At 46.2% G+C, this 24,597-nt stretch overlaps 1 protein-coding gene and 1 pseudogene across 1 annotated transcript; one reads left to right on the top strand and one right to left on the bottom strand.

The window, feature by feature from the left end:
- Positions 1 to 1,171: 1,171 nt before the first annotated feature.
- On the bottom strand, positions 1,172 to 23,781 carry Alkbh5 (alkB homolog 5, RNA demethylase). Its single transcript, XM_059270814.1, has 4 exons — positions 22,107 to 23,781; positions 12,541 to 12,621; positions 3,467 to 3,622; positions 1,172 to 2,567 (listed from the first exon to the last, which is right to left on the bottom strand). The coding sequence occupies exons 1-4, from the start codon at positions 22,877 to 22,879 to the stop codon at positions 2,387 to 2,389; spliced, it is 1,191 nt and encodes a 396-aa protein (XP_059126797.1). The 5' UTR covers positions 22,880 to 23,781; the 3' UTR covers positions 1,172 to 2,386.
- On the top strand, positions 5,290 to 5,578 carry LOC131917165 (NADH dehydrogenase [ubiquinone] 1 beta subcomplex subunit 3-like; annotated as a pseudogene).
- Positions 23,782 to 24,597: the final 816 nt, after the last annotated feature.

Genomic DNA, 24,597 nt, shown 5'->3' with positions numbered 1-24,597 from the left:
CTACCACGGGCTGATGGAACAAAGCTCTTGGCCCAGTGCCATGGCTGAAACAGGCAAAATTCAGGGAATCAGGTGTGGGACTCTGACTTCAGGGAGATGGGGGCACGATCCCAGTAGAGACTTAAACCTAGGCGATCACTGGGTCAAGTCTCTTCTACCCCTTGTTCTTCAGTCCCCAATCATGGAGTGGGACCACCACTCCTGCAACATCATGGTTGGGATGACACTTGGTGCTTTCGTCTCAGTTCCATTATCATCCCAGTCCACTGCACAGATTGTACAGAGGCCCTGGCCCTTCCTGACCTGCACTGTCCTTCAGATTGTACTGGCCAGTCACTCTATGGGCAATGAAATGGCTTGACCAAGATTCCAGTGACAATCTGACCAAACTGGCTGAGATCACTGGAGCAGAGCTGGGTGAACAGAAACGGTTAGCAACACCCTGGGACCCATATCATTAGAGATCCCAATAGTCCACTGAGGCCCAGCCTCATCCTATCCTATCCGCTTTGTCTACCAAGGTTCTAGCCAGGGAGCTCAAGATCTCGGCTACTGAGTACAAGAACTGCCATGTCCACTACCAGAGCTCCCCTCTCCCCGCCCCAGCTCCATTTGTGGTATTTGCGCTGGCCTGCAGACTCTACTGGGCCAGGGAGAGGGTGTAGTTTTTAGAATTCAACAACGTGTGTCCCTGGTCACTATGGTTTATAAAGGCCATCCTCCTTGAAGGGGAGAGAGCAGTGGGCAAGGGCAAGTCCACCTTTAGCCATCCATCAAGAGGGCCAGTGTCAGTGGCCGCTGTCTTCAGAGCACTGGTAGGTAATAAATTTGGGACAAACCAAGGTCAGGCTTTCTCTTATCACAGCATCAGACAATTGTTTCAAAATATATTAGATTTGTTTTTTATTGTAGAGCACACACATATTAGGGCAAAGTGCTGCACACACAACTACAAATCATTTTTTTGGGAAAAGAGCAGTAAAAAAACAAACAAAACAAAACAAAAACACCCCAAAACCACAGAAGACCTGCAACTGCTTTAGTTACACAGTCTCAACTTGAGGGCTGGCTCCACATTGGCAAAAAGGATTTCTGACCTCAAAGAGGGATTTCCTGATGGCTGGCTGCTCCCCATCTCTCTAAAGTCACTGAGGCCTGAGGTCAGGCCTCTGGAGTGGTGGTGGCATCGCTGTTCAGAAGGCCTGTTTTTGGCAGGCCCAGTCCTTGTCTGGCTGCCAAAGACATTCCTAATGCCCCACAGCTTTCCAGGATCTAAGCAGGCAGAAACTGTCAAAGACTTTAACTTTCTATTATTTTTAGAAGTTTCTTCCCCAGCACCCATGTCCCTGAGGCAGAGAAAGTACCAACCCAATATGCAGGTCTGACTTCTGGCCTTGGATATAAGCTACAGGTGGACGAGAGAGGATGGAAACACCTTCTTAGATAGATGATATGGGGGGAAAAGAACCAAGATGGCCAACTGAGGGAAAAAAAAGAAAGCCAAGAGACTAATGGGAGGGGAAACAGCTCAGAACAAAAGAAACAAAGCCCTACCACACACCCCAAGTTCCCATAACCCAAATGCTAGACTGGAAGCCAACCAGTTCCTCTAGCTAGAAACAACTCCTACAAACAACCCACTGCAGCAAGTCTAACTGTTCCATACAACCACACACATGCCTAAAGGAGCAACCCAGGAAATGGGCATGCTCTTGGCAAGAGGTCAGGACCACTGTGCTAGTCTCGTGACCACCCAAGATCGGTGGGCAGAGCAAGCTAGAGGGCATGCAGGAAGCCTGGGGACTCAGAAATGGGACAGCAGGGGCTGGCACTGTTTAAACCCCACACCCAGCCAACCTGAACAGTGGGGAACAGGTATTTGCATGAGCTTCCAGAGCCTGAACAGCAGGTGAAATGTAGGGGCAGCAGGCCCAATGCAGGACCTGTATGGCTCCAAGAGACCTCATCCAAGCATGAGCATCAGTGGAAAAAAAGGGCTGGCAAAAGAATCGCCTCTGTTTAAAACACTGCAAAGATTTACATTTAAAGCCCAAACAAAAATTCCTTAACCGAAACACTTTGTGTGTTTAAATAAACCTAGCCTGACACATTTCCACTTGAAGACAGCTGTCCCCACTGTCTCGACTGGCTACTCTGGTAAGAGTGTTCCCCTACAGAAGCTAACAGCCTTTTCCGTCAAGGAGGAAAGCCAAGAACATAAGAACCCAGGTCTTGCGCCAATTCTGTTCTTTAGCCTTAATAGGCAACCAAGCAAGGAAAACATATATAGGACCAAAATAACAAACAACAGAGAAAAAACACTCAAACAAACAGAAGATGGGGCAGCTACAGCAGGGTCAGCCAGAGTCCAGGCGGGCACAGGGCCTCAGTGTCTCCGCATCTTCACCTTGCGGGTGGGGCTGCCTGCTGCCTCTGGGCAGTCTTCCGAGGACTCATACGACTTGCGCCAATAGTTCTCAGAGCTAAAGCTACCCCTCCGCCGCCGGTGTGTGGGCAGAAGCACAGACCGCCGGTTTTCTTCTTTGTCCATCTCCAGGATCCGGGGTCTGCAAACAATGGGGACAGGCTGTTACCCGAGAGTCAGCAGTGGTCCAGTCCTGCCACCACTGTAAGGGACTCAGAAGCTCCCCATCCTCAGACTGGGTTACTCTTCTCAGTAGATCTCAATCCAGATGCACTGACCGTGGTGGGGCCTGCCTACTAAGCAACAGTGGCCAGTCCTTGTCTTAGATGTCTCTTAGTCACCTTGTACAGTATGCTTAGTTCCGACTTTGGTGCTCAGTACCCTGTCAGGTCTGCTGGGCCGGGCTTTCCTTATGTCAAGTTCAAACCCCTACAGGGTCCTGCCATACACCTCTACTGTTCACAATCATCCCTTCAAACCTTGCAACGCCCCGTCTCTGAAACCACTATGCTCTTTTCTGCCTCAGTGCTTCAGCTCTTACAAACTTCTTTCTTTCCTAGAATGCCCTTCCCCTTTCCACACAGCTTTCTCATCCCTCTGGTGTCATTACTCAGAGATCCATCCACCTCTGCCTCTCGACTGCTAGGATGAAAGGCGTGCGCCACCACGGCCCAGTCCCTTCTGGTGTCATTTTAAACATTACCCTCCCAGAAACCCTCTCCAAGAGATCCCTGGTTCACTTCTAAGTGTCAAGATGCTCTCTTAACACTGAAGTATAAACCTATAAATATGTGTGCCCAGATGGGACTGAACAAGGCAAGTCATGGGACATTTCTCAGAATTTCTGCTGAATCCCTCTTCTAAGGGGTATTATGCACTGGCCAGGCTTTTTTTTTTGGGGGGGTGGGGATGTGTTTTCCGTCAATGCCACTTTCCCAAAGGACAAGGCTTTGAAGGAATGGACAACCCCAGGCTCCTAACCAGCCTTCTTTAGGCAGCCTATCAGCTGCATTGCTGGCCTCTGTTGAGGGTTCTAAGTACCTGTGGGCAGCATCAGGGTCTGCCTTGCGGTGGGACCTTTTGGGTTTCAGCGCAGGGTCTCTGCTGTTTCCTGACAGGCGATCTGAAGCATAGTTGGGTGGCAATGTGGAGCTGCTCAGGGATTTTGTTTCCAAACGCGGTGCATCTAATCTTGTCCTGCAAAGGAAACGCACACAGGGTCTCAAAAGGGCCTCTGGTAATAAGCCACATCAGGACAAATCTATCTCCAGTGAAGACTGGATGGGCTTGCAAACCAACAGTCTGGTTACTGTGCCTTGGTCTCTTTGTGATTCAACTAGAGATTGGTCTAGTGACTTCCAGAGAATGTCTTTTTCACTTTCAGGCCTAGAAGTGGAGAATGGGAGTAACTTCTGTTTGGACACCAACATGTGCTATGCATGCAGATAAACCCCAGCGCACTCTCAGCCACAGAAGGCAGCATTTCTTTTTTTTTTTTTTTAAAGATTTATTTATTATGTATACAGTGTTCTGTCTGCATGTACATCTGTAGACCAGAAGAGGGCGCCAGATCTCATTATAGATGATTATTGAACTCAGGACCTCTGGAAGAACAAGCAGTGCTCTTAACCAAATAGCCATCCCTCCAGCCCCCGTCAGCATTTCTTAACCCAGTCAGACTTGCAGTTTCTCTAGGAGCATCTACCCAACCTGCCAGTGGATTGTGGGTACACCCCAATAGATGTCTTCATCCCTGCCAGCAATACAAACACAGGAAAGGTTTTGCCCCAGACCTCCAGAAGAGCTGGAGAAAAGCAGAACCACCTTACTTTCTCATAGACACAGGGTTATGAAGGCTAAGTGGCAGAGCCAGGGAATGGAGAAAAGCCTAGCCTACTCCACACCCCTGTCACATCTACTTAGTAGTGGCCCTTTGGGGAATGCTAAACAAGCAGAAACCAAAAGGGCTCCTTTTTATTTGTAACAATATGTAATAATATATAAAACATAAATATTATTATATATTATATGTAAGGTCATATATTATATATAAATGTTTATTTTAAAATTATGTATATGTACATGTGTTGTGGGAGTATGTGCAGGTGTCCATGGAGGCCAGAGAAGTTGGATCCTATCAAGGTGTCTAAGGGAGAGGCAGTGTTTGCTGTGGTAGAGCAGAGCTGCCCAGGGGTAGCACAATCTTGGGAAAGGAGGAACTAGCCCACTTTAACTATGCTCCAGAGGTGGCAAGGGTCTCTGTGGGGGCAACAGCTTAGGCATGGTCAAAGCAGGGAAACCATGATCTAGCCACTCATACTCTCCTGAGGAATGGATAGAGTGCACCCACCACAACCACCCTGTTCATCCATAAGCTAACTAGGGTGGGGTCTCCTGCAGACCTCTGGCTCCAATGGTAAGCCACTGAACTCAGGCTCCTACAACCTGTCTGTCATGTGAACCCCATATCCCATTGCTCTCAGTGGGTTTCCTATAGCCATCCAGGTTTGTATCAATCTCCACCTCATTTCTAGTCTATTCCAGCATAATGGATGCCTCAGAGGTTGCATTCTCTCTCTTTTTGTGGGGCCGTGAATGCAACTAGGGCCTCAGACATGCTAAGCAAGCCTCTAGCATGGAGCTGCACCCCTAGCCCAAAGAGCACCTCTCTGGCCAAACTACCTCAGACCAAGACCCTTTTGTTCTTGGATGAGGCCCAACCATTTTGAGCATCTCATGCATGTTTCTATAAAGACTTTCTCGACTTGCCCCTCCCTGGTGAGCATTCAGTGGCTAACTTCCCCAAAGGACCTACAGATAGAGACCACTCAGGAGTGACCTGAGAGGTCAGATTGATATCAGATATGGCCGCTGGACATAAACATGGACATGGACAATTGGTACTTCCAGATTACAGACAGTGGAAAACAGAAGGGATATCATTAGCAACAGTCCTGAAGAGGCTTGCTGCATGAGGGCTGAGGGATCCACAGGCTCACAATGAAGCTTAGAGATACATCGGTGGCTTTACAAACAACTGTCACTTTCACGAGAATGTTATTAAAAGGGTTCAAATGAAGATTTGCTGCATTTGTGGTAGCTGGAGGGGTTGAAAATTTCCTGACTTCCCAGAATGATAAGTAGCATCACTGAGGACAGCACCTGGAATTATCTTGTGACTTCGCTCTCATAAAAATAAGATTTCCTCACTCTAGCATCTTTAGCTGTATGTTTGTCCTTGAAAGAATATTAGTACGATTGAAGAAAGTTAGGAAAAACTTCCTGGCCTTCCAGCCACTGAATATCCCATTTCTGTCTAGCCAGTTGTTTCAAGCTCAGAAGTCAGATGTACCAAGTCTTCCCTGATTCTCCCACTAAGGTGGATGTAATTAATTTTGATTTTCTTTATGGTGGGCCCTCAGGGAGAAATAGTCTGTGCTTTTCTATCATTGTGTCCTCTGCTTTGTACTGTAATGGCATGCAAAAATAGAACTATGGGTGTCTTATGGTACCTATCTTGTATGCCTAAATAAAATAAAAATGTGAAAACAAGCCAGAAATTCCTGCTCAAAAATCAGCCCAAGCAATTCACTTTTTCCCCCCCTCTTCAAGACAGTGTTTCTCTGTGTAGTTTTGGTGCCTTTCCTGGATCTCGCTCTGTAGACCAGGCTGGCCCCGAACTCAAAAGATCCGCCTGGCTCTGCCTCCTGAGTGCTGGGATTAAAGGCATGTGCCACCACCGGGCACAACTCCCTTTCTGCCTGAGCCCCCTTCTAGAGTCACATCTCCTGCTCGTAGTGTTAATATGTGGCAGCAAGCCAGGTCTTCCAGGGGGAGGAACACTAGGGTGCACACCAGGAAATCATGCAGACATTAGAACTCCCATTCACTACCACTATGTCCATGAACTAACTACCTCACTCCTGAAGCTGGTTAGCCTCTTGGTCATCTAACCAGTACTTTAACCTTTCAACCACTCTCCAAAGAGGCTGGGTCCCGTTTTTCTCAAAGAGTACTAATGACTATAATATACAGGGACATTGTTGATACAAGCACTTTGAAGGACATGCTACTACTTTATCACACTGTCAGGTAATTTGTCCCCCACATCCCCATTATTACAATTTTCTCTTTTTTGTTTTGAGACAGGTCTCTCTATGTAGATCTGTCAGAGAATTTGCTATGTAGACCAGGCTGGGCCTCAGTCTCACAGAGATCTGCCTGTCTCTGCCTCCTAGCCTACAATTCTCTTTATTTTTTATTTTTTTCTATGTATTTATTTTTTTGGTGTTTGAGACAAGGTTTCTCTGTGTAGCCTTGGCTGTCCTGGAATTCAGTCTGCAAACTAGGCTGGTCTCAAACTCAGAGATCTACCTGCCTCTGCCTCCCAAGTGCTGGGATTAAAGGTGTGTGCCACCACCAGTTAAGAATTTTATTTTAGGCCGGGCGGTGGTGGCGCACGCCTTTAATCCCAGCACTTGGGAGGCAGAGCCAGGCGGATCTCTGTGAGTTCGAGGCCAGCCTGGACTACCAAGTGAGTTCCAGGAAAGATGCAAAGCTACACAGAGAAACCCTGTCTCGAAAAAACCAAAAAAAAAAAAAAAAAAAAAAAAAAAAATTTTATTTTAGAGCCGGGCGGTGGTGGCACACGCCTTTAATCCCAGCACTCGGGAGGCAGAGCTAGGCGGATCTCTGTGAGTTCGAGGCCAGCCTGGGCTACCAAGTGAGTTCCAGGAAAGGCACAAAGCTACACAGAGAAACCCTGTCTCGAAAAACCAAAAAAAAAAAAAAAAAAAAAAAAAAAAAAGAATTTTATTTTAGACCAAGTGGCAGTGGTGACACGTCTTTAAATCCAGCACTCATGAGGCAGAGGCAGATGGATCTCTGAGTTCCAGGACAGCTAGGGCTTGAAAAACAAAAATATTTATTTTTATTACCTATATGAATATTTTGCCTGCATATAAGGATGTGCCTAAACAATCCAGAAGATGGTGTCAGATCCCATAGAACTAGAATTTCAGATGGTTGTGAGCCACTATCTGAGTGCTAAGAACAGAAAGAAGCCAGTTCCTCTGGAAGAACAGCCAGTGCTCTTAATTGCTGAGCAGTCTCTCACAACCCCCCACCCAAAGATTTATTTTTAATTTTTTAAATTTTTATCTAGATGTGGTGGCATGCACATTTAATTCTAGAAATTCAGAGGCAGAGGTGGGAGGATCTCTACAACATGGGCAGGTAGGTGGGTGAAGGCAGAACCTATAGTGCTCTACTATGCAAACCACCACCAAGCCAGGAGGCCTGGGTTCAAGATCTCACTTGACCATGTACTGTGACTACAAACATTGGTCTGTAGTTTGAGGATTTTACTCCGAAACAAACTCAAAAGGTCACTTCAAAGCAGCCACATTTTGTTCAGCCAGCAAGCACATGGCAGCTATCCATGAACTTCTCTCCATGAGATACTTGAGAAAGATCTTGCCAGCTCTTACTGATGTGAGCTGGTGTCAGAGCTACCAAAGTTTATACAAGCTATTTAAACTTTAGGCAAGACTGACTCTAACCTATGACTAAAAGGAACAGGGTAGATTGAACATTCAGACTCTATTCAATAGAACTTGGTCTCACCAAGGTCACCTCTGATCTTTGGGTAGTATCTGGATGTCCAAGTCAGGGTGATGCTCAGTTCATCCTTTTACAAGACAAGTCTCAACAGATTTTTTGAAACTACTTGTTGGCAGTCCAAATTATTCTTCACTTATCAACTAATGTCTCATTTGGCCTGGGTAGCAAGCTAGGCACTGGACACCCCTCTACTATCCCTGAATATGAATTTGGAAGTTCACAATGGTCATGTATATAGGCTGTGACAGCTTATAGAGGTGTGGCATGATAAAGCGCTATAGGTACGCAAGGTGTCCTGAATGTCAAAATGGTCAGCACCAGGGCCTTGAGGGATAGCTAGGCTGACCAGTGTGTACATGTAGGAAATTTTAGAGTGGTGATGTGAACCAAAACATGAATATGTTAGAAAGAAAGGCGTTTCCAACCAAAGCCATCCTGTCACACAACCAGGCCATAAGTTCATCAACTGCACTGGGGCCACAGGTACTTTAGGGTAGAGTACGACAAAGGGAAGAACCTCAAAAGACTAGGCTGGATAGTTAGAATTTCATTCTGCCAGGCAAGAGAGACATCTAAGCTAGGCGTGGTGGCACACAGCTATAATCCCAGCACTAGTGAGGCAGAGGCAGGCGGATCTCTGTGAGTTACAGGCTAGCCTGGTATACAGAGTAAGTTCCAGACAGTCAGGGTTGTTACAACATTCTATAAAATACCCAGCCAATTAAGTCTGAGAAATTGTTATAGCCAAGAGGAGTAAAGTGACATGACAACTAGATGTACACAGGATGCACCTTGGATGAGAACAGATGCATGAAAAAAATTAAGTTACTTTTGTCATAGAAACAAGAAAACTAATTAAGATACTAGGTAAATCTAAAACCATGGATGATGCATGGATCTCAAAGCCCCAGGCATGCTAACTTTATCATTAGGCTACATTTTTCAGCCACAACTGATTTCCTTTCTTACGTTTGTTTTTAGAGAAAGGGTCTTGCTGTAATGCCAGGCTGGTTTCCAATTCCTAGGCTCAAGTGACTTGCCTCAGATTTCCAAAAAGCTGAGACTGCAGGCATATGCCATCATGTCTAGTATATCTGGTATATAGACAATACTTGTATATCTGTCTATCTCTCTGAACTGGGGATTTAATCCAAGGGCTGGATTGCCAGGTGAACACTACCTCTGAACTACATCCTAAGTCCAGAATTCTTACTTTTTAGTTTGAGATAAGGTCTCACAAACTTGCCTTAGTTGGCCCTCTCTGTAGTCTATGCAGAACCTACACTTAAAATCTTCCTGCTTCGGCATTGGTCTCTTAACTGTAACAAATATATCTCACTAAATTTAAGATACCAACAATAAAGGAAAATACAGGTTACATGGGAACTCTAATGGTCTCACAATGTTCTACAAATCAAAAACTACCAAAAAAACCACAAAGCATATAAAGCTGTTTTTCTTTGTTCCAGAGACAGGGTTTCTCTTTGCAGTCTTGACTGTTCTGGAACTCACTCTGTAGACCAGGCTAGCCTCGAATTTACAGAGATCCTGCCTCTACCTCCCAAGTGCTGGGATTAAAGGCATGCACCACCACCACCACCACCCGACTGCTAATTGTTTTTCTAGTTCTACATGTGGCAATGAATTTTTAAACTTTGGTGGTGGATAAGCACATAAAAATACAATTCAATAGTTGAAAGTATAATCCAGTGTGAAGCTCCACAGCTTCTGTTCCAAATGCCTACTTCTATACAGAAGTTTATTGTCTTGCATAGTCTTTGGGTCTGGTTGAAGGCCAGAAGAGAGTGTTGGATTCCCTGGGACTGGAATTACAGATGGTTGTGAGCAGCCATCTAGGTGCTGGGAATCCAAACCTGGTCTTCTGGAAGAGTAGTCAAGTGTCCTAACCAATGAGCCAACTCTCTAGTCTTTTTGATACAGGGTCTCTACATGTAGTCCTGAAGCTATGTAAACTAGGCTAGCTTTGAACTCACAATGATCCACTTGCCTCTGCACCACCACACTTGACTTACCTGTAACATTTTTTTAAATAACGAAATTAAAAACCTTAAGATTTAAAGACTTCACTTAAATTTTAAAGGGGGAAAAAGAACAAACAATATCTACCTCACAAAACACAACCTGAGTCTGCACACTAGATGAGCTTTGCTCACTTTTACACGTCAGAAATAGAGGTTGGTGGATCTTTAGAGTTTGAGACCAGTCTGGTCTACTGTAGATGTAATTCTAAACGGTCTTATTAAATAAGAAACAGAGGGGCTGGAGAGATGGCTCAGAGGTTAAGAGCACTGCTTGTTCTTCCAAAGGTCCTGAGTTCAATTCCCAGCAACCACATGGTGGCTCACAACCATCTGTAATGAGATCTGGTGCCCTCTTCTGGCCTGCAGGGATATGTGCAGACAGAACACTGTATACATAATAAATAAATAAATTTAAAAAAAAAAAGAAAAAAAAAAAAAAAAAAAAAAAAAAAGAAACAGAGAGCCAAGTAAAGAGTTAAAAGCCCAGAGATTGAGCAGTAGCCAAGAACTAAGACCACCTTATCTTACCACTCGCTGCTGTCCTTCCCCTGAGAGAAACCTTCTTCCTATGTCCTGTCTTTTTATTGCCTTTCTGTTCTGCCTTCTCATTGGCTGTAAACCCAACCACATGACTTCCTCGTCACTGCCTGTCTATACAGACCTTCAGGTCTCTATGGTTCGTACTGAGATTAAAGGTTTGGGTCACTGCTTGGCTGTGTCCTTGAACACACAGAGGTTCTGCCTGCCATGTGATCGGATTAAGGGCGAGTGCCACCACCACCGGACTTGTATATCTGTCTATCTCTCTGAACTGGGGATTTAATCCAAGGGCTGGATTGCCAGGTGAACAGCCAGTGTTCTTAGTCACTGAGCCATCTCTCCAGCCCAGCTCCTGCTATTTATTGGCACACTTTTTTTCCTTCCTTTAAGGATTTATTTTTAGTTATATGTATGTCTGATCTCCAGGCAACTTTATTAACATACAAATAAAATCAAATTTCAGCACAAATAAAATATCACTGCTTGGCGGTGGTGGTGCACGCCTTTAATCCCAGTACTTGGGAGGCAGAGCCAGGCGGATCTCTGAGTTCGAGATCTTTACAAAGTGAGTTCCAGGAAAGGCGCAAAGCTACACAGAGAAACCCTGTCTCGAAAAAAAAACAAAATAAAATATCACCATAGTTTACATAGTGAATTCTAGGCTAGTCAGGGTAACAATGTAAGAATCATTTAAAACAAAAACAAAAAACCAAACCAACCAAACAAAAAAACTACCAAAACCAAAAGAAAGTACAAGCCTCATGTAGCCCAAGCTGGCCTTGAACTCCTCTCCTACTGCCACTTCCTAAGTGTCAGCACTTCAGGAGTGCCTCACTATGCCTGACTAACCTTCTGTTTCTCTTTTTTCTTCCTTCCCTTCCTCCCTCCTTTCTCTTTTATTCTATGACAGGCCTGCCTCAAAGTCCCAATCCTCTCACCTTAGTCCTCCAGATGCTGGACTACAGGCATTAGTGAGCCACCATGCTCAGGTAGGAGAGGGCAGGCTATTAATGTTAGTCTAGAGGGGACAAGCCACAGCGACGAGCCAGCTAAATACTATAGCCTACCTTCCTAGTCTTGTCACCTCACTCCTAGCTCCTTCTACAAATGAAAGCCTAGGCATTCTTAAAGTAGGCTGCTAAGGCACAGACTAAAAATAATCCCCGAAAGCACATGTGACAAGTCAGAACAGGCATGAGTGCGTGAGTGTGTGCATGCGTGCTTGTGTGTGTGAGAGACAGAGAGAGAAGTGGGGCGGGGGGGTGTTTAGGAAAGTACTTCCCAAATCTTGTTTCAAGTCTGTGCCCAAAGGACTAGGGATAACTCAGGATTAAGAGCATGCACTATTCTTGCAGAGATCCTGAGTGAGTTTGGTTCTTAACATCCATGTCTGGTGGCTCACAAATACTTGGAACTCTAGCTCCAGGGAACCTGACTCCCTCTTCTGGACTCCACAGACACCTACACACATGTGCACACACCCACACACTGATACACACATACATGTAACTAAAAATAAATCCTTAAAGGAAGGAAAAAAAGTGTGCCAATAAATAGCAGGAGCTGGGCTGGAGAGATGGCTCAGTGACTAAGAACACTGGCTGATCTTCCAGAGGTCCTGAGTTCAATTCCCAGCAACCACATGGTGGCTCACAACCATCTGTAACGAGATCTGGCACACAGGCAGAACACTGCATACATAATAAAAAAAATAAAAAAATAAATATCAGGAGCACTTCTTTGCTCAACACTCAACTCCCTAAACAGTCTAAGGATGTAAAATAAGAGAATCTGTGTCTTTCCACTCTCCTAGATTACATAGTGGCATGCAAGAAGTAGAGAGGTAAGTTCTAAGAGGATTCAGACAGGCTTGTAGTTAAGGCAGAGGATGCCAGACGTGAAGGTACTTACTTCCTGAGAATGATGACCGCTCGGCGCTCTTTAATGTCCTGAGGCCGTATGCAGTGAGTGATTTCATCAGCAGCATACCCACTAGAAAGACACAGAACAAGTCACCAGTAAGAGAGCAGACAGACAACCAATGCATGGGGGACAGGAACAGGACCAAGTCTCATGGCTGCCCTCTGCCTACTACCTGAGAAATTCAAGAATACCTAAGAAGTGTCTGCCTAGAAACCATTAAAGGAAAAATATGGCACAGAAGATTCACTGGTCACTTAAGACAGTCTGAAGCAGGACTCTCCAAGCACAGACTAGAATCTTTTTTGTTTGCAGCTCTTCAGGCTAGGGTGTAGTTCAGAGGTAAAGCACTTGCCTGACAAATATGAGGCTCTGGGTTCGATCCCCAGCACTAGAACAAATATAAAAACAAACTCTGGAGGCGACTGGAGTGTAGGTGAGTCTTCAGTGAAAAGACAAAAACCTGCCCCCCAGTCATGAATACAGAGGAAGTCGAGGTAGCCACTGACAGCACAGAAATATAGGGATCCCAACACAGAACTTTATTACTTGGAAAAAAGCTTTCAAAAGCCTCCTCTGGGGAGATCAAAAACAAACAAACAAACAAACAAATTTCTTTTGTTTTTTTTTTTTTCTGAGACAGAGTTTCTCTGTGTAGTTTTGGTGCCTGTCCTGGATCTCTCTCTGTAGACCAGGCTGGCCTCTAACTCACAGAGATCTGCTTGGCTCTGCCTCCCGAGTGCTGGGATTAAAGGCATGTGCCAACACTGCCCAGCCAAGATCCAAAAATTTGAAGACAGCTATGTTTGGGCTATTTTATAAATTTCCACCATAATGAAATTTCTACCTAAAAGTTACATGATTTTAAAACTACTTAAAGGCTAACAAATATGGATAGACGACTATTCTCAGCTGGCACCCCTCTGATTTGAAGTTCCAGGAATAACTCTGATTACTGAGCCCCTCACATGTTCTCAGTGAGCACCCCAAGAGATAAGATACTCCCAGTCCAAGCTACTCCATTGAGCTGCCGAGAGTGACACAGCCAGACACCTGCCCAGTCAGGTACCAGGCCTGATGGAAGAGCTTGCCTTCAAGCTTTCCCATTTAAGATTGCTAACTGCCGCTAGGCCATATACCTTTTGTTTAGTTTTGTTTTTTGAGATAGGGTTTCTCTGTGTATAGCCCTGGCTGTCCTGGAACTTACTCTGTATAGCAGGCTGGCCTTGAACTCATAGAGATTCACCTGCCAATGCCTCCCCGGTGCTGAGATTAAAGGCCTGCACTACCATGTCTGTGCATACATCCTTTTCTCATGGCTGATCATCAGTTCCTTCTCTAGTGCAGGTGTAGGGATAACACATGCTTAACTACCTGAAATACAAAAGATCTGGGAATGACTCCTTCAGGGCTAGGCTGTCTTAAGAGCAATGCTGGATTCAAAAGCCAGTAAGAAATACAAAGTCAAATTATTTCAGGGTCAGACCATAGAACAGTGGTTCTCAACCTTCCTAATGCTGTACCCCTCTAATACAGTTCCTCATGTTGTAGTGACCCCCACCCATAAAATTATTTTGTTGCTACTTCATAAGGAAAGCACTTCTGATTTAAAAATCTGTTTTGAAAGCTAGGCTTGGTAGTACACACCCTTAATCCCAGCACTCAGGAGGCAAAGGCAGGTGGATCTCCTAGAGTTCTAGGCCAAACTAGTCTCCACAGCAAGGACTACACAGAGCTAGGACTATATAGAGAATAGCTAGGACTATATAGAGAGGTGCCCTCCCCCACCCACAATTCTGGTTTGAGTCCATGCTGGTGGTAGAATAAGTCTATTTATAAATAAATGCCTTACCTGTTCCTACCCCCCACTCAGCTGCTATTAGATCAGGGTTCTTTAGTGGTTTGGTGTGTGCATGTACTCAAGTGCGTATTATCCTCACAAGAGACTAGGACAAATATCCATAAACCAAATCAAGCTGGAAAATACTAATTAAGAGTTCCAAAAAGTATCAGGATGTATGTAAAAGGGTTTGAGAATTACTATAGCAAAAGAATCTACTGACTTTAACTGAGCACTGACCAAAGAACTTACTCTTTATCCCTATTAATAACTATGAGCCCACAGAGAGAAGTGCCACATAGGAGGAGTTATAGAGGACTTGGATTCAAATTAGGACTTTGTCTGAGACAAGGTCTCTCTACACAGCCCTGGCTGTCCTGGATGAAACTCACTATGTAGACCAAGCTGTCTTCAAACTCAGATCTGCCTGCCTCTGCCTCCTAAGTCTGGGATTAAATGTGTGTATTACTATGCCCCACCAAGCTATAAGCTTTGTGACCTGAGTTAAGTCACATGCTTGAACAGAAAAACCTTGGTTTCTTCAGTGTTCATTTTGTTATGCTTTATAATTTAGGTACTCATTTTTGTCATTATTAAAGACTCAAGATGTTAAAAGGCAGACAGACACCACTTCTCTTGAGGGCAGAATTTACACGACTGAAATCTCTAGCACGGGAGCAGTGAGAGGCCTATCTGAGGGTTGAAAATGATGCTGGATAACTCAGAGTGCCTTGGACCCTCCTACCATTTGCTAAGCATCTGGCACTGCTAAAGGGCCTAGACCTCTTAGCAAGCCTTGAGTTCAGCTCCTGAAGAGGAAACACAATTTCAGGTCCCCTACAGGGTTCTACATTCTACATTAGCAGGGGCCTCTTGGCCCTATTCCCAGGCTAGGAGCTAGCTTTAGTCTCATTCTTTTTTTCCCTTTCCATTTCAACTTTTAAGACAAGGCCTCTCACTGTAACCCAAGTGGTCCTGTAACTATGTAGTTCAGACTGGCCCCAAACCCACAGCAATCCTCCAACCTCAGCCTCTTGAATGTTGAAATTACAGGTGTGAGCCATGTTATTATCACTTATATTAGTGACTAGAGACTGGGCTACACACTATACACACTATACAGATCTTAGAAGAAGAGCTGAGTATAACGGCTCATCTCAAAAGGCCTGAATCGGCAGTGCTACATGCGATGTTCCCTGGTGTTAACAAAGATTATGTTTGACTTGCCTATTATATAAGTATGACCAAGGGCCTTGACTTCTCATTTCCAACAAGAAACCACTTCTCTTAATGCAGCTCTGGAACAAATCCAGATTGTTTGTCAAAGTTTGACTGCTTCCATGTTCCCTGCCCCATCCTCCAAAGGCTATAAAACAAACAAGCCATGCCAGGTTCCTGCCCTTAAGCCCAGACCTCACAACTAGAATGAAGGGAGCACTACACAGAACCTCAGACGTGACCTTGACATACCAACCCTATATTTAAGTCTTATTAACACCAGTATTCTAGAATATCCTGTTATCAGTGATAGCCCATTGTTTTTTCCTCTGTGGGAGAGGGAACCCAAAAAGTTCTAACAGAAGTTTTTTTCCTGTCTGAACTTAAGCAGAAAATGCCCAGCCAAGACCACAAGAGTGCCTTTTACTGCTAAGAATCCTACTTGCTACAGGAGACACTGAAAATCTCATTCGGCCAATCTGAAATGTAATATGCCCTGGGTCCTCTTCTACCCTTGATGTTAAGGAAAGTTCTATGGCTGCCTACTCCTGTTTTTGCAGGAAAAGTAGAGGAAGAATACCTTATGTGTCCAGCTGGTCTGCTCTCTGCATGGGCTAAGCCCCCATGCCCAGCAACAATGCTTATTATGCTACCCTTAACCACCAAGCGACAGGACTTAGCTCTGTCACTCACTAGTCCTATACTTTATAATAACGAGGGAGCTGACCTATCTATCTCCTCTCTCCTGGTAAAATTTCCCTAGGCCTCCTGCCCATGTTACCCAACCACATCATCCCATGACTCCACTATATTGGGACTACAGAAATTGTGTTTTCCTTCTAGGACAACACTCTGTTCAAAGGCCTTACTCAACTCTGCACAGTGGACAAAAAAATTAAATATGTGCTAATATTCTACACCAAAAACAGTCTATCACTTTGAAGCCTCTATTTTAAGAGCATCAAAACAGATTGCAACAAGCCTTTCCTTAGAGGACTACACAAATTAAATGAGCCTGGAAAACCATTACTAAGGAAATGTGCAGGACTATGCATGTCTCTTCTGGAAACAGCCTTAGAGATGAAGTTGCTAAAGCTCATTTCCAAGATGGCCACTATTCCTCAATTGTTCCATGTCCGCCTAGGCCAGGGCAGACCAAAAAAAACAAACAAACAAACAAACAAAACAAAACAAAACAAAAACAAAAACAAAAAACCCTCACCGTCAACAACAAAAAACCAACCAAACCAAACCAAACAAAAACACCTGACCTGGACAAGGTCACAGCTTAATGCTAGCCTCCCTTTGATGGGCTACTTTCCTTAGGCAGCACCCTTGAGCCTCATCACTGATTGGTACCCGGGCAGGACTATGAACTCAAGTCTCCAGGAGAAGAAATGGCTTTACTTTAAAGAAATTTTGGGGGCTTTTAAGACACCGATCTACCCTAATTCTGCACATACCAAAGTACTGACAACAGTTCATCTCCAGACATCTTTAAACTTCATGAACTCAGCCATATAACAGAGATTCAATCTTTTCTGACAACTCTAAAGCATCATTGGCTTCTTCCTTAGCACAAGTGAAAAACAAGACCATTAAGTTAATTTGATCATGGCTGGTGTGCACTCACCTCTTAGCACTCACTCAGGAGGCAGAGGCAGGTCGATCTTTTGAGTTTCTTGGTATATATAGTGAATTCTAGGGGTCCAGGGCTACAAAGTGAAATCCCGTCTCAAAGAAAAAAGAAAAAAATTGCTGATGTGATGCTAAAACTTCACCAAGTTTTCCTAATCTTTGTTTTTTTTGGTAGCCCAATGTGTTAGGTAGGTAACAAGAGAAAGCAGAAAATCCCACCTGTTTCTTGGTAACAAGGTTTAACTTGAAATGGGGCTTGCTGACCTCAAGTAACATGGGAATGAGTACTAGTCCTATGAGACAGGGTTATACGGCAGTGTTGCATACTAACTGCTCAGTCTAAAACGGCTCAACAGCTGGTCAGCCCTGAGATTTTCGTGGCCTGTCTGTTCTTTGCTTGCTCTGAGTTTCCTTTGAGACCATGACTCCCAGCTAGGTGCTTCTCTTTTGCTGCTTCTGCCTTGTCAGGCCTGGCAACACAAAAGGAAGCCAATTTCAATAACCAGTAGCCCTTCCAGGGGGTGTATAGCCCCGAAATAGGAAAATTTCAAACAAGGGGCAAGTGAGATGGCTCAGTAGACAAAAGTTCTGACACATTAGTTTGAGAGTAGAGACCCACGGGGAGAATCAACTCCCACAAGTTGTCCTCTGATGCACCACAAACACATATGTGCGCACACACACAAAACAATGTACGTAACAGGAAAAAAAAATCCAAACAAGTGGTGCAGTTCAGGACTTTTCCCAACTATTTTAAACCACAAAGCTAAATTTTGCTTTCATTCAGCCAAACAAACTTAACAGGGATGCTTGACTGCTTGATCCCCCAATACTATTAACCAGTAAAGCCAAAGACTAAGCTCGCTAGTACACAATAGATGGCTAGGTGGAGCAGTCATTCCAGACCGGTAGCTAAGACCCAGGTCTCTGTAAAGGACTACAAACCAGTGGTTAAAGGAAACAGTTCACAAGCAGTTAGCCTTGAGGTGATTATTCTAACAACTGGAGCCTGTTTTTTTTTAATTTTTTTTAATTTAAAAAATTACCTTATAAAGTAATGTATGTATTGCTTTTTTATTTATGCATGTGTGTGGGGGTGCACATGCATATAAGAGGTCAGAGGTCAACTTCAGGTGTCATTCCTCAAGCATCATTCACTTTGCTTTTTTTTTTTTGAGACAGGGTCTCTCACTGGCTAAGAAGGATAGGTAGGGTGGCTAGTGAGTCCTGTCTCCACTTCTCTGGCCCTGGGATTACAAGTATGGGCCATCACATCTGGCTTTAAAGAAGGAAAAAAGGGTGGGAAATTTCTAGGGAATCAAACTTAGGTCCTTATGCTTCTAAGCACTAAAGTTCAGTTTACCAACTGATCTCCAGCTCTGGGGTCTGTTTTACTCTGCCCTATTCACTTTACAGAGCCAGGACAAAGAATGTGGGATGAACTGATACAAGGAAAAGGTAAATACAGATTTCTAAAGAACAGCATAAGGCCAGGTGGCGCACTTTTAATCCCAGCACTCGGGAGGCGGATCTCTGTGAGTTCAAGGCCAGCCCGAGCTACAGAGTGAGTTCCAGGAAAGGCATGAAGCTACACACAGAGAAACCCTCTCTCAAAAAAAAAAAAAAAAAGGGGGGGGGGGAGGGAGGAGAACAGCATAAAAAGGGGACCCCTTTTCAGGTCCAAATTGGGAAAGTTACCAACAGTTAAAAATTGCCAGCTGGGTTTGGAAAGGAATGTAAAACACTTCTAGAGAGGTCTGTGAAGTCTTGCTCTAATAAAAATGCAGGTCTAGACACCAGAGTCAAATCTCTGCCACTAATCAAAACACATGATGAACACCAATAAATGTAAAACAATTTTGCCATGGTGCCTTTGCCAAATACAGACACTAGTGCCACTAACAAGTGAAGGCAGCAATTGTTAGAATCCAGCTTCATCTACATTCATCTATATATTTTCATCTATCTAACCTGTAGCTTTAACACTCTCACCTCTGGAAAGTGAATCTATCAGGAAACAAGGAAAAAGCAAACTTCTTACAGGCTTCCACACAGGATTTGATGAGGGGCATTACTAACAGGCAGGCCGGTAGAGTACCAGGGAGCAGGTTCCTGAAGATTTAAATTAGCAGGTGTGTCCATACCCTAATACAATAGTTCTCAACTGGGGATGAAGCTGCCCTGCAACCTCACCTGCTGGGACACCTGTCAACGTCTGAGCTTTTTTTTTTTTTTGACATGGTTTCTCTGTGCAGCTTTGTTGCCTGTCCTGGAACTTCCTCTGTAGACTAGGCTGGCTTCGAACTCAAGAGACCCACCTGCCTCTGTCTCCTGAGTGCTGGGATTAATGGCATGTGCTACCACTGGCCACCGGCTCAGATTTTTTATTGTCATAAAAGGTGTTATTAGGGTCTATCAGAAAGGCCAAGAATACTTTTTTCTTCACTGCATGGACAGCTCACCCAGAAAAAAAAATTACAACCTCCAAATATCAACAGTAGTTGAGAAACTGTTACCACCAGGCTAACCCTTACCAGAGACTCTGATATGGAATGCCTCACAGCAACCATTTTTATCAATGTCTATGTTCTACGGCTGCGTTTGAAGCTCTGCTACCTTGTGATTCCACAACTCTGGCTAATTTCTAGTCATTCTTTAGTTCCAGCTTCCTTCCTCCTAAGAACTTCCACTATCTCAGTAAGATGCCCCTTCAACGTGCTTCTTTGATTATCTTTCTGGATTCTGATGATCCACCTAGGCTAAAAGCCTCTACTGAGAATGAACTACGTGAAGAATGGAACCATTTTTGAAGATCCACCAATTCCCTTGCACCTCTTCCAGCCAGAGCAGGGGCTAAGTAGTTGTATAGACATTTGAGTGCCTATCCTTTTAGACACCAAATCACATTTAATTGAGACTTCAAAAGTTGGCACCATCTATCTGTTATACAGCTAAGAAAGAAAGCCAGCTCTGAGAAGATACCTACAAGATCCCAAAGAAAGCTAGCCATGATGGCTCACTTCTGTAATCCTAGTACTCTGGAAGCAGAGGCAGTAACAGTGCTGAGCTGGGGACAGCCTAGGCTACAGAGTGAGACTCTGCCTCAAGCATAAATAAAACCCCAATGCAAGCTGGATTCAAAGCCTGGGGCAGCACTTTTCAGGACATGGCTGTGCCTCCCACACTAACTCTGGAGCCAAGTCTGAATCCAGGAAGGGTTGGGAAGGACTGGGAAAGCTTTAGGACTTTACTACTGCAAAGAAAAGACAATTTTCCTGCTGATGCAATCTTGTTAATCACTAACAGACCTGCACATTAAGAATTTGTAAGTTCTGCTTTTAAATCCAGGAGTGTGCTGTAGGGGGAGTCTCAAAGTGCCTGAGAATTCCCCATTAAGCAGCCAGTCTGCCAGACCTCTAAACAACCTTAAAGGTGTATAACCAACCATGAGGGAAAATATCTCACTAAATGACCAAATGGCCTCTATGTGAAATCCTTTCAGCACCAAGAAACTTCAACAAGGCAGACCCCAAAATCTTCCTTACACAGAAAGCTTCCTGGAAATCCTTTCTTTTGGAAGGTAGGTGGATCTCTTTGAGACAATGTCAAACTTACAAAGCAATCCTCTTGCCTCAGCCTCATGAGTGCTGAGCATATAGGCATGCACTACCAGGCACAGCTGGAAATCCCTTTTAAAATTTTTTGTCAAGGCATCCATCTGGAAGGACCATACACATCTGAAACACTTGAAACAGTTGTAGTCTAGGCCTCATTTTGGGGATTAATAAAGTACATTAACTAGGCTTACCTTTTTTAGGCTGGAAGAAGACAGCCTCCGAATAAAATTTCACTTCATATAAATCCCATCAGTGTTCCAGCAGATGATTTACCCTGCTGGCCAGGGCACTGAGCTAATTCTTAGCAGGATCTGGGGCCCCAACTGGCCAAGAGCCTAAGATGTGGTCACCAAATCACAAGGCCAAACACCAGGTCAACAGACCAGCTGTATTTTTTTACTGGATCCCAGTAACAGCTACGGGATTTCTACAAAGTGCCTAGGCCTGAAACCAAGAGAATTTTAAGAGCATGCTGTACTTTATTTCTGGCTAAACCACTAAATTGTTCAACTCAAGGAAGTCATTCTTCGGAGAAATCTGTACCAAAAACAAAAACAACCAAAAAAACCCAAAACCTCAAGGGCTCTGCCTGCATTTTCTGTTAAGGAATCCACTATACTCTGTGAAACCACAAACAACAGAACAGGGAAAACTTTTAGATAGTTAAACACAGGGTTTTTTTCTTTTTAAGATATGGAAATGAAGTCCAAAAACGAAAGTGATTTGCTTAAAACCACATGGAAAACATGAAGCCTTGAGTTCTTCTATCTCTAGGCCCCACAAAAACCGGCCAGTGTACATCCGTAATCCCAGCACTTGGGAGGTAGAGGCAGGAGGATCAGACATTCAAGATCATCCTTCTTTGTGTGGAAAGTTGAAGGCTAAACTGGCCTGAGACCCCCGTCTTCAAAAACAAAAACAAAACGCAAAACAACCACTACATACTTGGAAAACCGAGTCCTATGCTAGCCTTCAGAAAATGCTTAGCTTCTCAGAATGAGGCTTTTATAGATGAATTCTCAGATAACTATTATGACCACTTCAAACCTGCCTGCAGGTACAGAATTCCATATTGGTCTTATCCCGCTAAGAGTTTCAGACACAAGATTCCTATAGTCTGCAGGAAAAAGGATGAGTCAGAACCATAGAAAGAACCGGCTCCCATCAGCTGCGGCTTCCGGGACCCGGCTGGATAGGTTTAGGCGGCAGGGTGCAAGGCCAGCCCCTCCTCCCAGGTGTGTTACCTGAGCACAGTCACGCTCCCCCTGCGCACCGGCAGAGAAAGCACAGGTTCCGACACCCGGATGGGCTTGAACTGGAACTTGCAGCCGAAGCAAAGTGCCGAGTCGCTAAAGAAAGACACAGACACGATCGGGCGCTCGAAGATGTGGATGGGGTCTACGTGAGATACGATGCAGCCGCCAGGCTGGTAGTCGTTGATGACTGCGCTGTTGACGAAGCCCTCAGGGATGACGCGGTGCTCCACCAGCTTCTGGATCACCAGCTGATGCACCCATTCGGGGATCTCATCGACGTCGCCCGGCGGGTAGAGGCGCTCCTGGCCTGGCCCGCGCTTTTGCAGCTGGGCGCCGTACGTGTAGCCCTCGCCGAAGAAGTACTTGTTGCGCAAGGGGGCCCGGTCCACGGTGTGCTCGTTGTAAAGCCCCTTCTCGGCGCGGGACACCACCTCGTCGATGCGGGCCTCGATCTTGGAGCACTCATCCTGGCTGAAGAGCCGTATCTGCCGGATTCCGCTCTTCACCTTGCGCGCCTCCTCCTCCTTCTGCAATTGCTGCTCCTCGTAGTCGCTGCGTTCGGGGTCCGAGTCCTCCTGGTACTTCCGTTTGGTGGTCCCGGACACCGGGTAAGGCTCGGCGGCGGCCGCGGCAGCCGCGGCGGCGGCCACAGCAGCGGCTGCCGCGGCGGCGGCTTCCCGGCTGCCAGCCTTGTAGTTGTCCCGGGACGTCATGGACTTCAGCTTCTCACGCAGGTCCGTGTAGCCGCTGGCGGCCGCCATGGCCCCCGCCGACTCAACTCTAGGATCCTCCGGGGCGGCCCGGCATGGCTCTGGAGGGACGCACCCGGGGGGGCCGAGAGGGAAGCGGGGGTCCTCAGTGCCGGGCCGCCATGCGTGGCCCAATGAACCAGCGGGGGGCGTAGAAGGGCCAGGAACGGGTCGAGCCTCAGCAGCGGCAGGTCATGCAGCACAAGCGACAGCGAGGCTTCTGGCTCCGCCACCTTCTCCACGTCCCGAGAAGCAAGGGCGCCGGCAGCGCCTCATGCCGTGGAGGGGTTCCGCGAAGACCCGGCCAGACTCTGGGTCAGACCCTCAGACGTCCGGCCCGGCCCGCACTTTAAAGCTCTCCTCACGACGTCACCGCCTGCCCGCCCGACCTCCGACAGCGCCGCTCCTTAGCGGGCTTCTCGACGCGCATGCGCAGTGCTGGCGGCCACGAGACCCCCGCGCACTCTGAGCATGCGCGGGCGGGCGGGCCCCGACGGCAAAAGGGGCCGGCGCATGCGCACCCGAGGCCCGCTCGTCGTCCGCCGCCCCTCCCCCACCCTCCGAAAGACTTCCGAGAGAGAACAGCTCTCAAACAACAATTTGCCTTCACGCCACGCCGCCTCCGGGACCAAAGGACTCCACCCGCCGGGCTGTGCTCGCGGTGTCCACTCGGCTGCGCTGCCGCGTCACGGCATCGTGCGGATGCCCGCAGACGCCTCGGCTTCCAGCGCACAATCCTCGGGAATCACCACAACCCAATCCGCCCCGTGACCGCCCCCTTTGGCGCTTCCACTTTCTTAATTGGACTGCCGGCCACGCGTTGGGCAAACACAGACAGGAGTTTCCAGAGTCGGTTGGTAAATCATGCCTGTCAATCAGCTAGTCTCCTTGGCTACTGCGTCCATCACTTAATTAGCTTCGGGCAGAAGCTCGAGGACCCCTGAAGGGTGGATAGGTGGCTAAGTAAGTGCCTGCATGGAGTTCTCGGAGGAGGAAATCCCTGTGGACTCCTGTGAAGCTTCGGAAACAGTAGGAAAGTTTTCAAATTGAGGGCTGCTGGAGAGCATCAGACCCAAACTCCGGAGCAAGCCAGGACAGCAACAAAAGCTGGAGGCACGCAGTCGGGGCATCCCACACCCTATTCCCCACCGCCATCGCTTCCTGGAGCGGACGTTCCACGAGTCACGTCCCGGGACTGCCCGCCGTGCGCGGAGCCGCGGGCACGCGCACGGGCGTAGCTTGTCTCTGCTGGGGGTGGATCTTTGCACCCTTGTTGTCGGGGAGCGACGAAAGGGCTCACGTCTCACGGGCGTGCGTTTACCGCGGATTAGTTCAAATTGGGTGTTTACTTCAGACATTTAAAACATTCGAACAGCGGTGTGTAAAGTGCGCCTGCAACCCCAGCACTATGGAGACAGGTTGGAGAATAGCCCACAAGTTGGAATCCAGCCTAGGCTACATAGCGAGCCTCTGTCTCAAAAACAACCACAACAAACCCAAGCAACAAAAAAGCCTGAAGCAGAGGGCAGGGCCTGAACAAAGGTGTGGCCATGCTGGAGGTCCCTGAGCACTCTTGTCAAATAGGTTTCTGCTCCCGACCTCCCCCAAATGAAATCAGCCGCTCTGCTTGGTTCCCAGTGCCTTTTCCACGCTGAGCTGCTGCCTCTTTGGTACTCCGTCAGATTTTTCAAACATCCCTGCCCCTCCTGACCTTTGCCCATGCTGTCATG

Source organism: Peromyscus eremicus, chromosome 8a (genome assembly GCF_949786415.1).
Source record: "Peromyscus eremicus chromosome 8a, PerEre_H2_v1, whole genome shotgun sequence".
Lineage (NCBI taxonomy): Eukaryota > Metazoa > Chordata > Mammalia > Rodentia > Cricetidae > Peromyscus > Peromyscus eremicus.
This window is presented reverse-complemented; position numbering and strand designations above follow the sequence as displayed.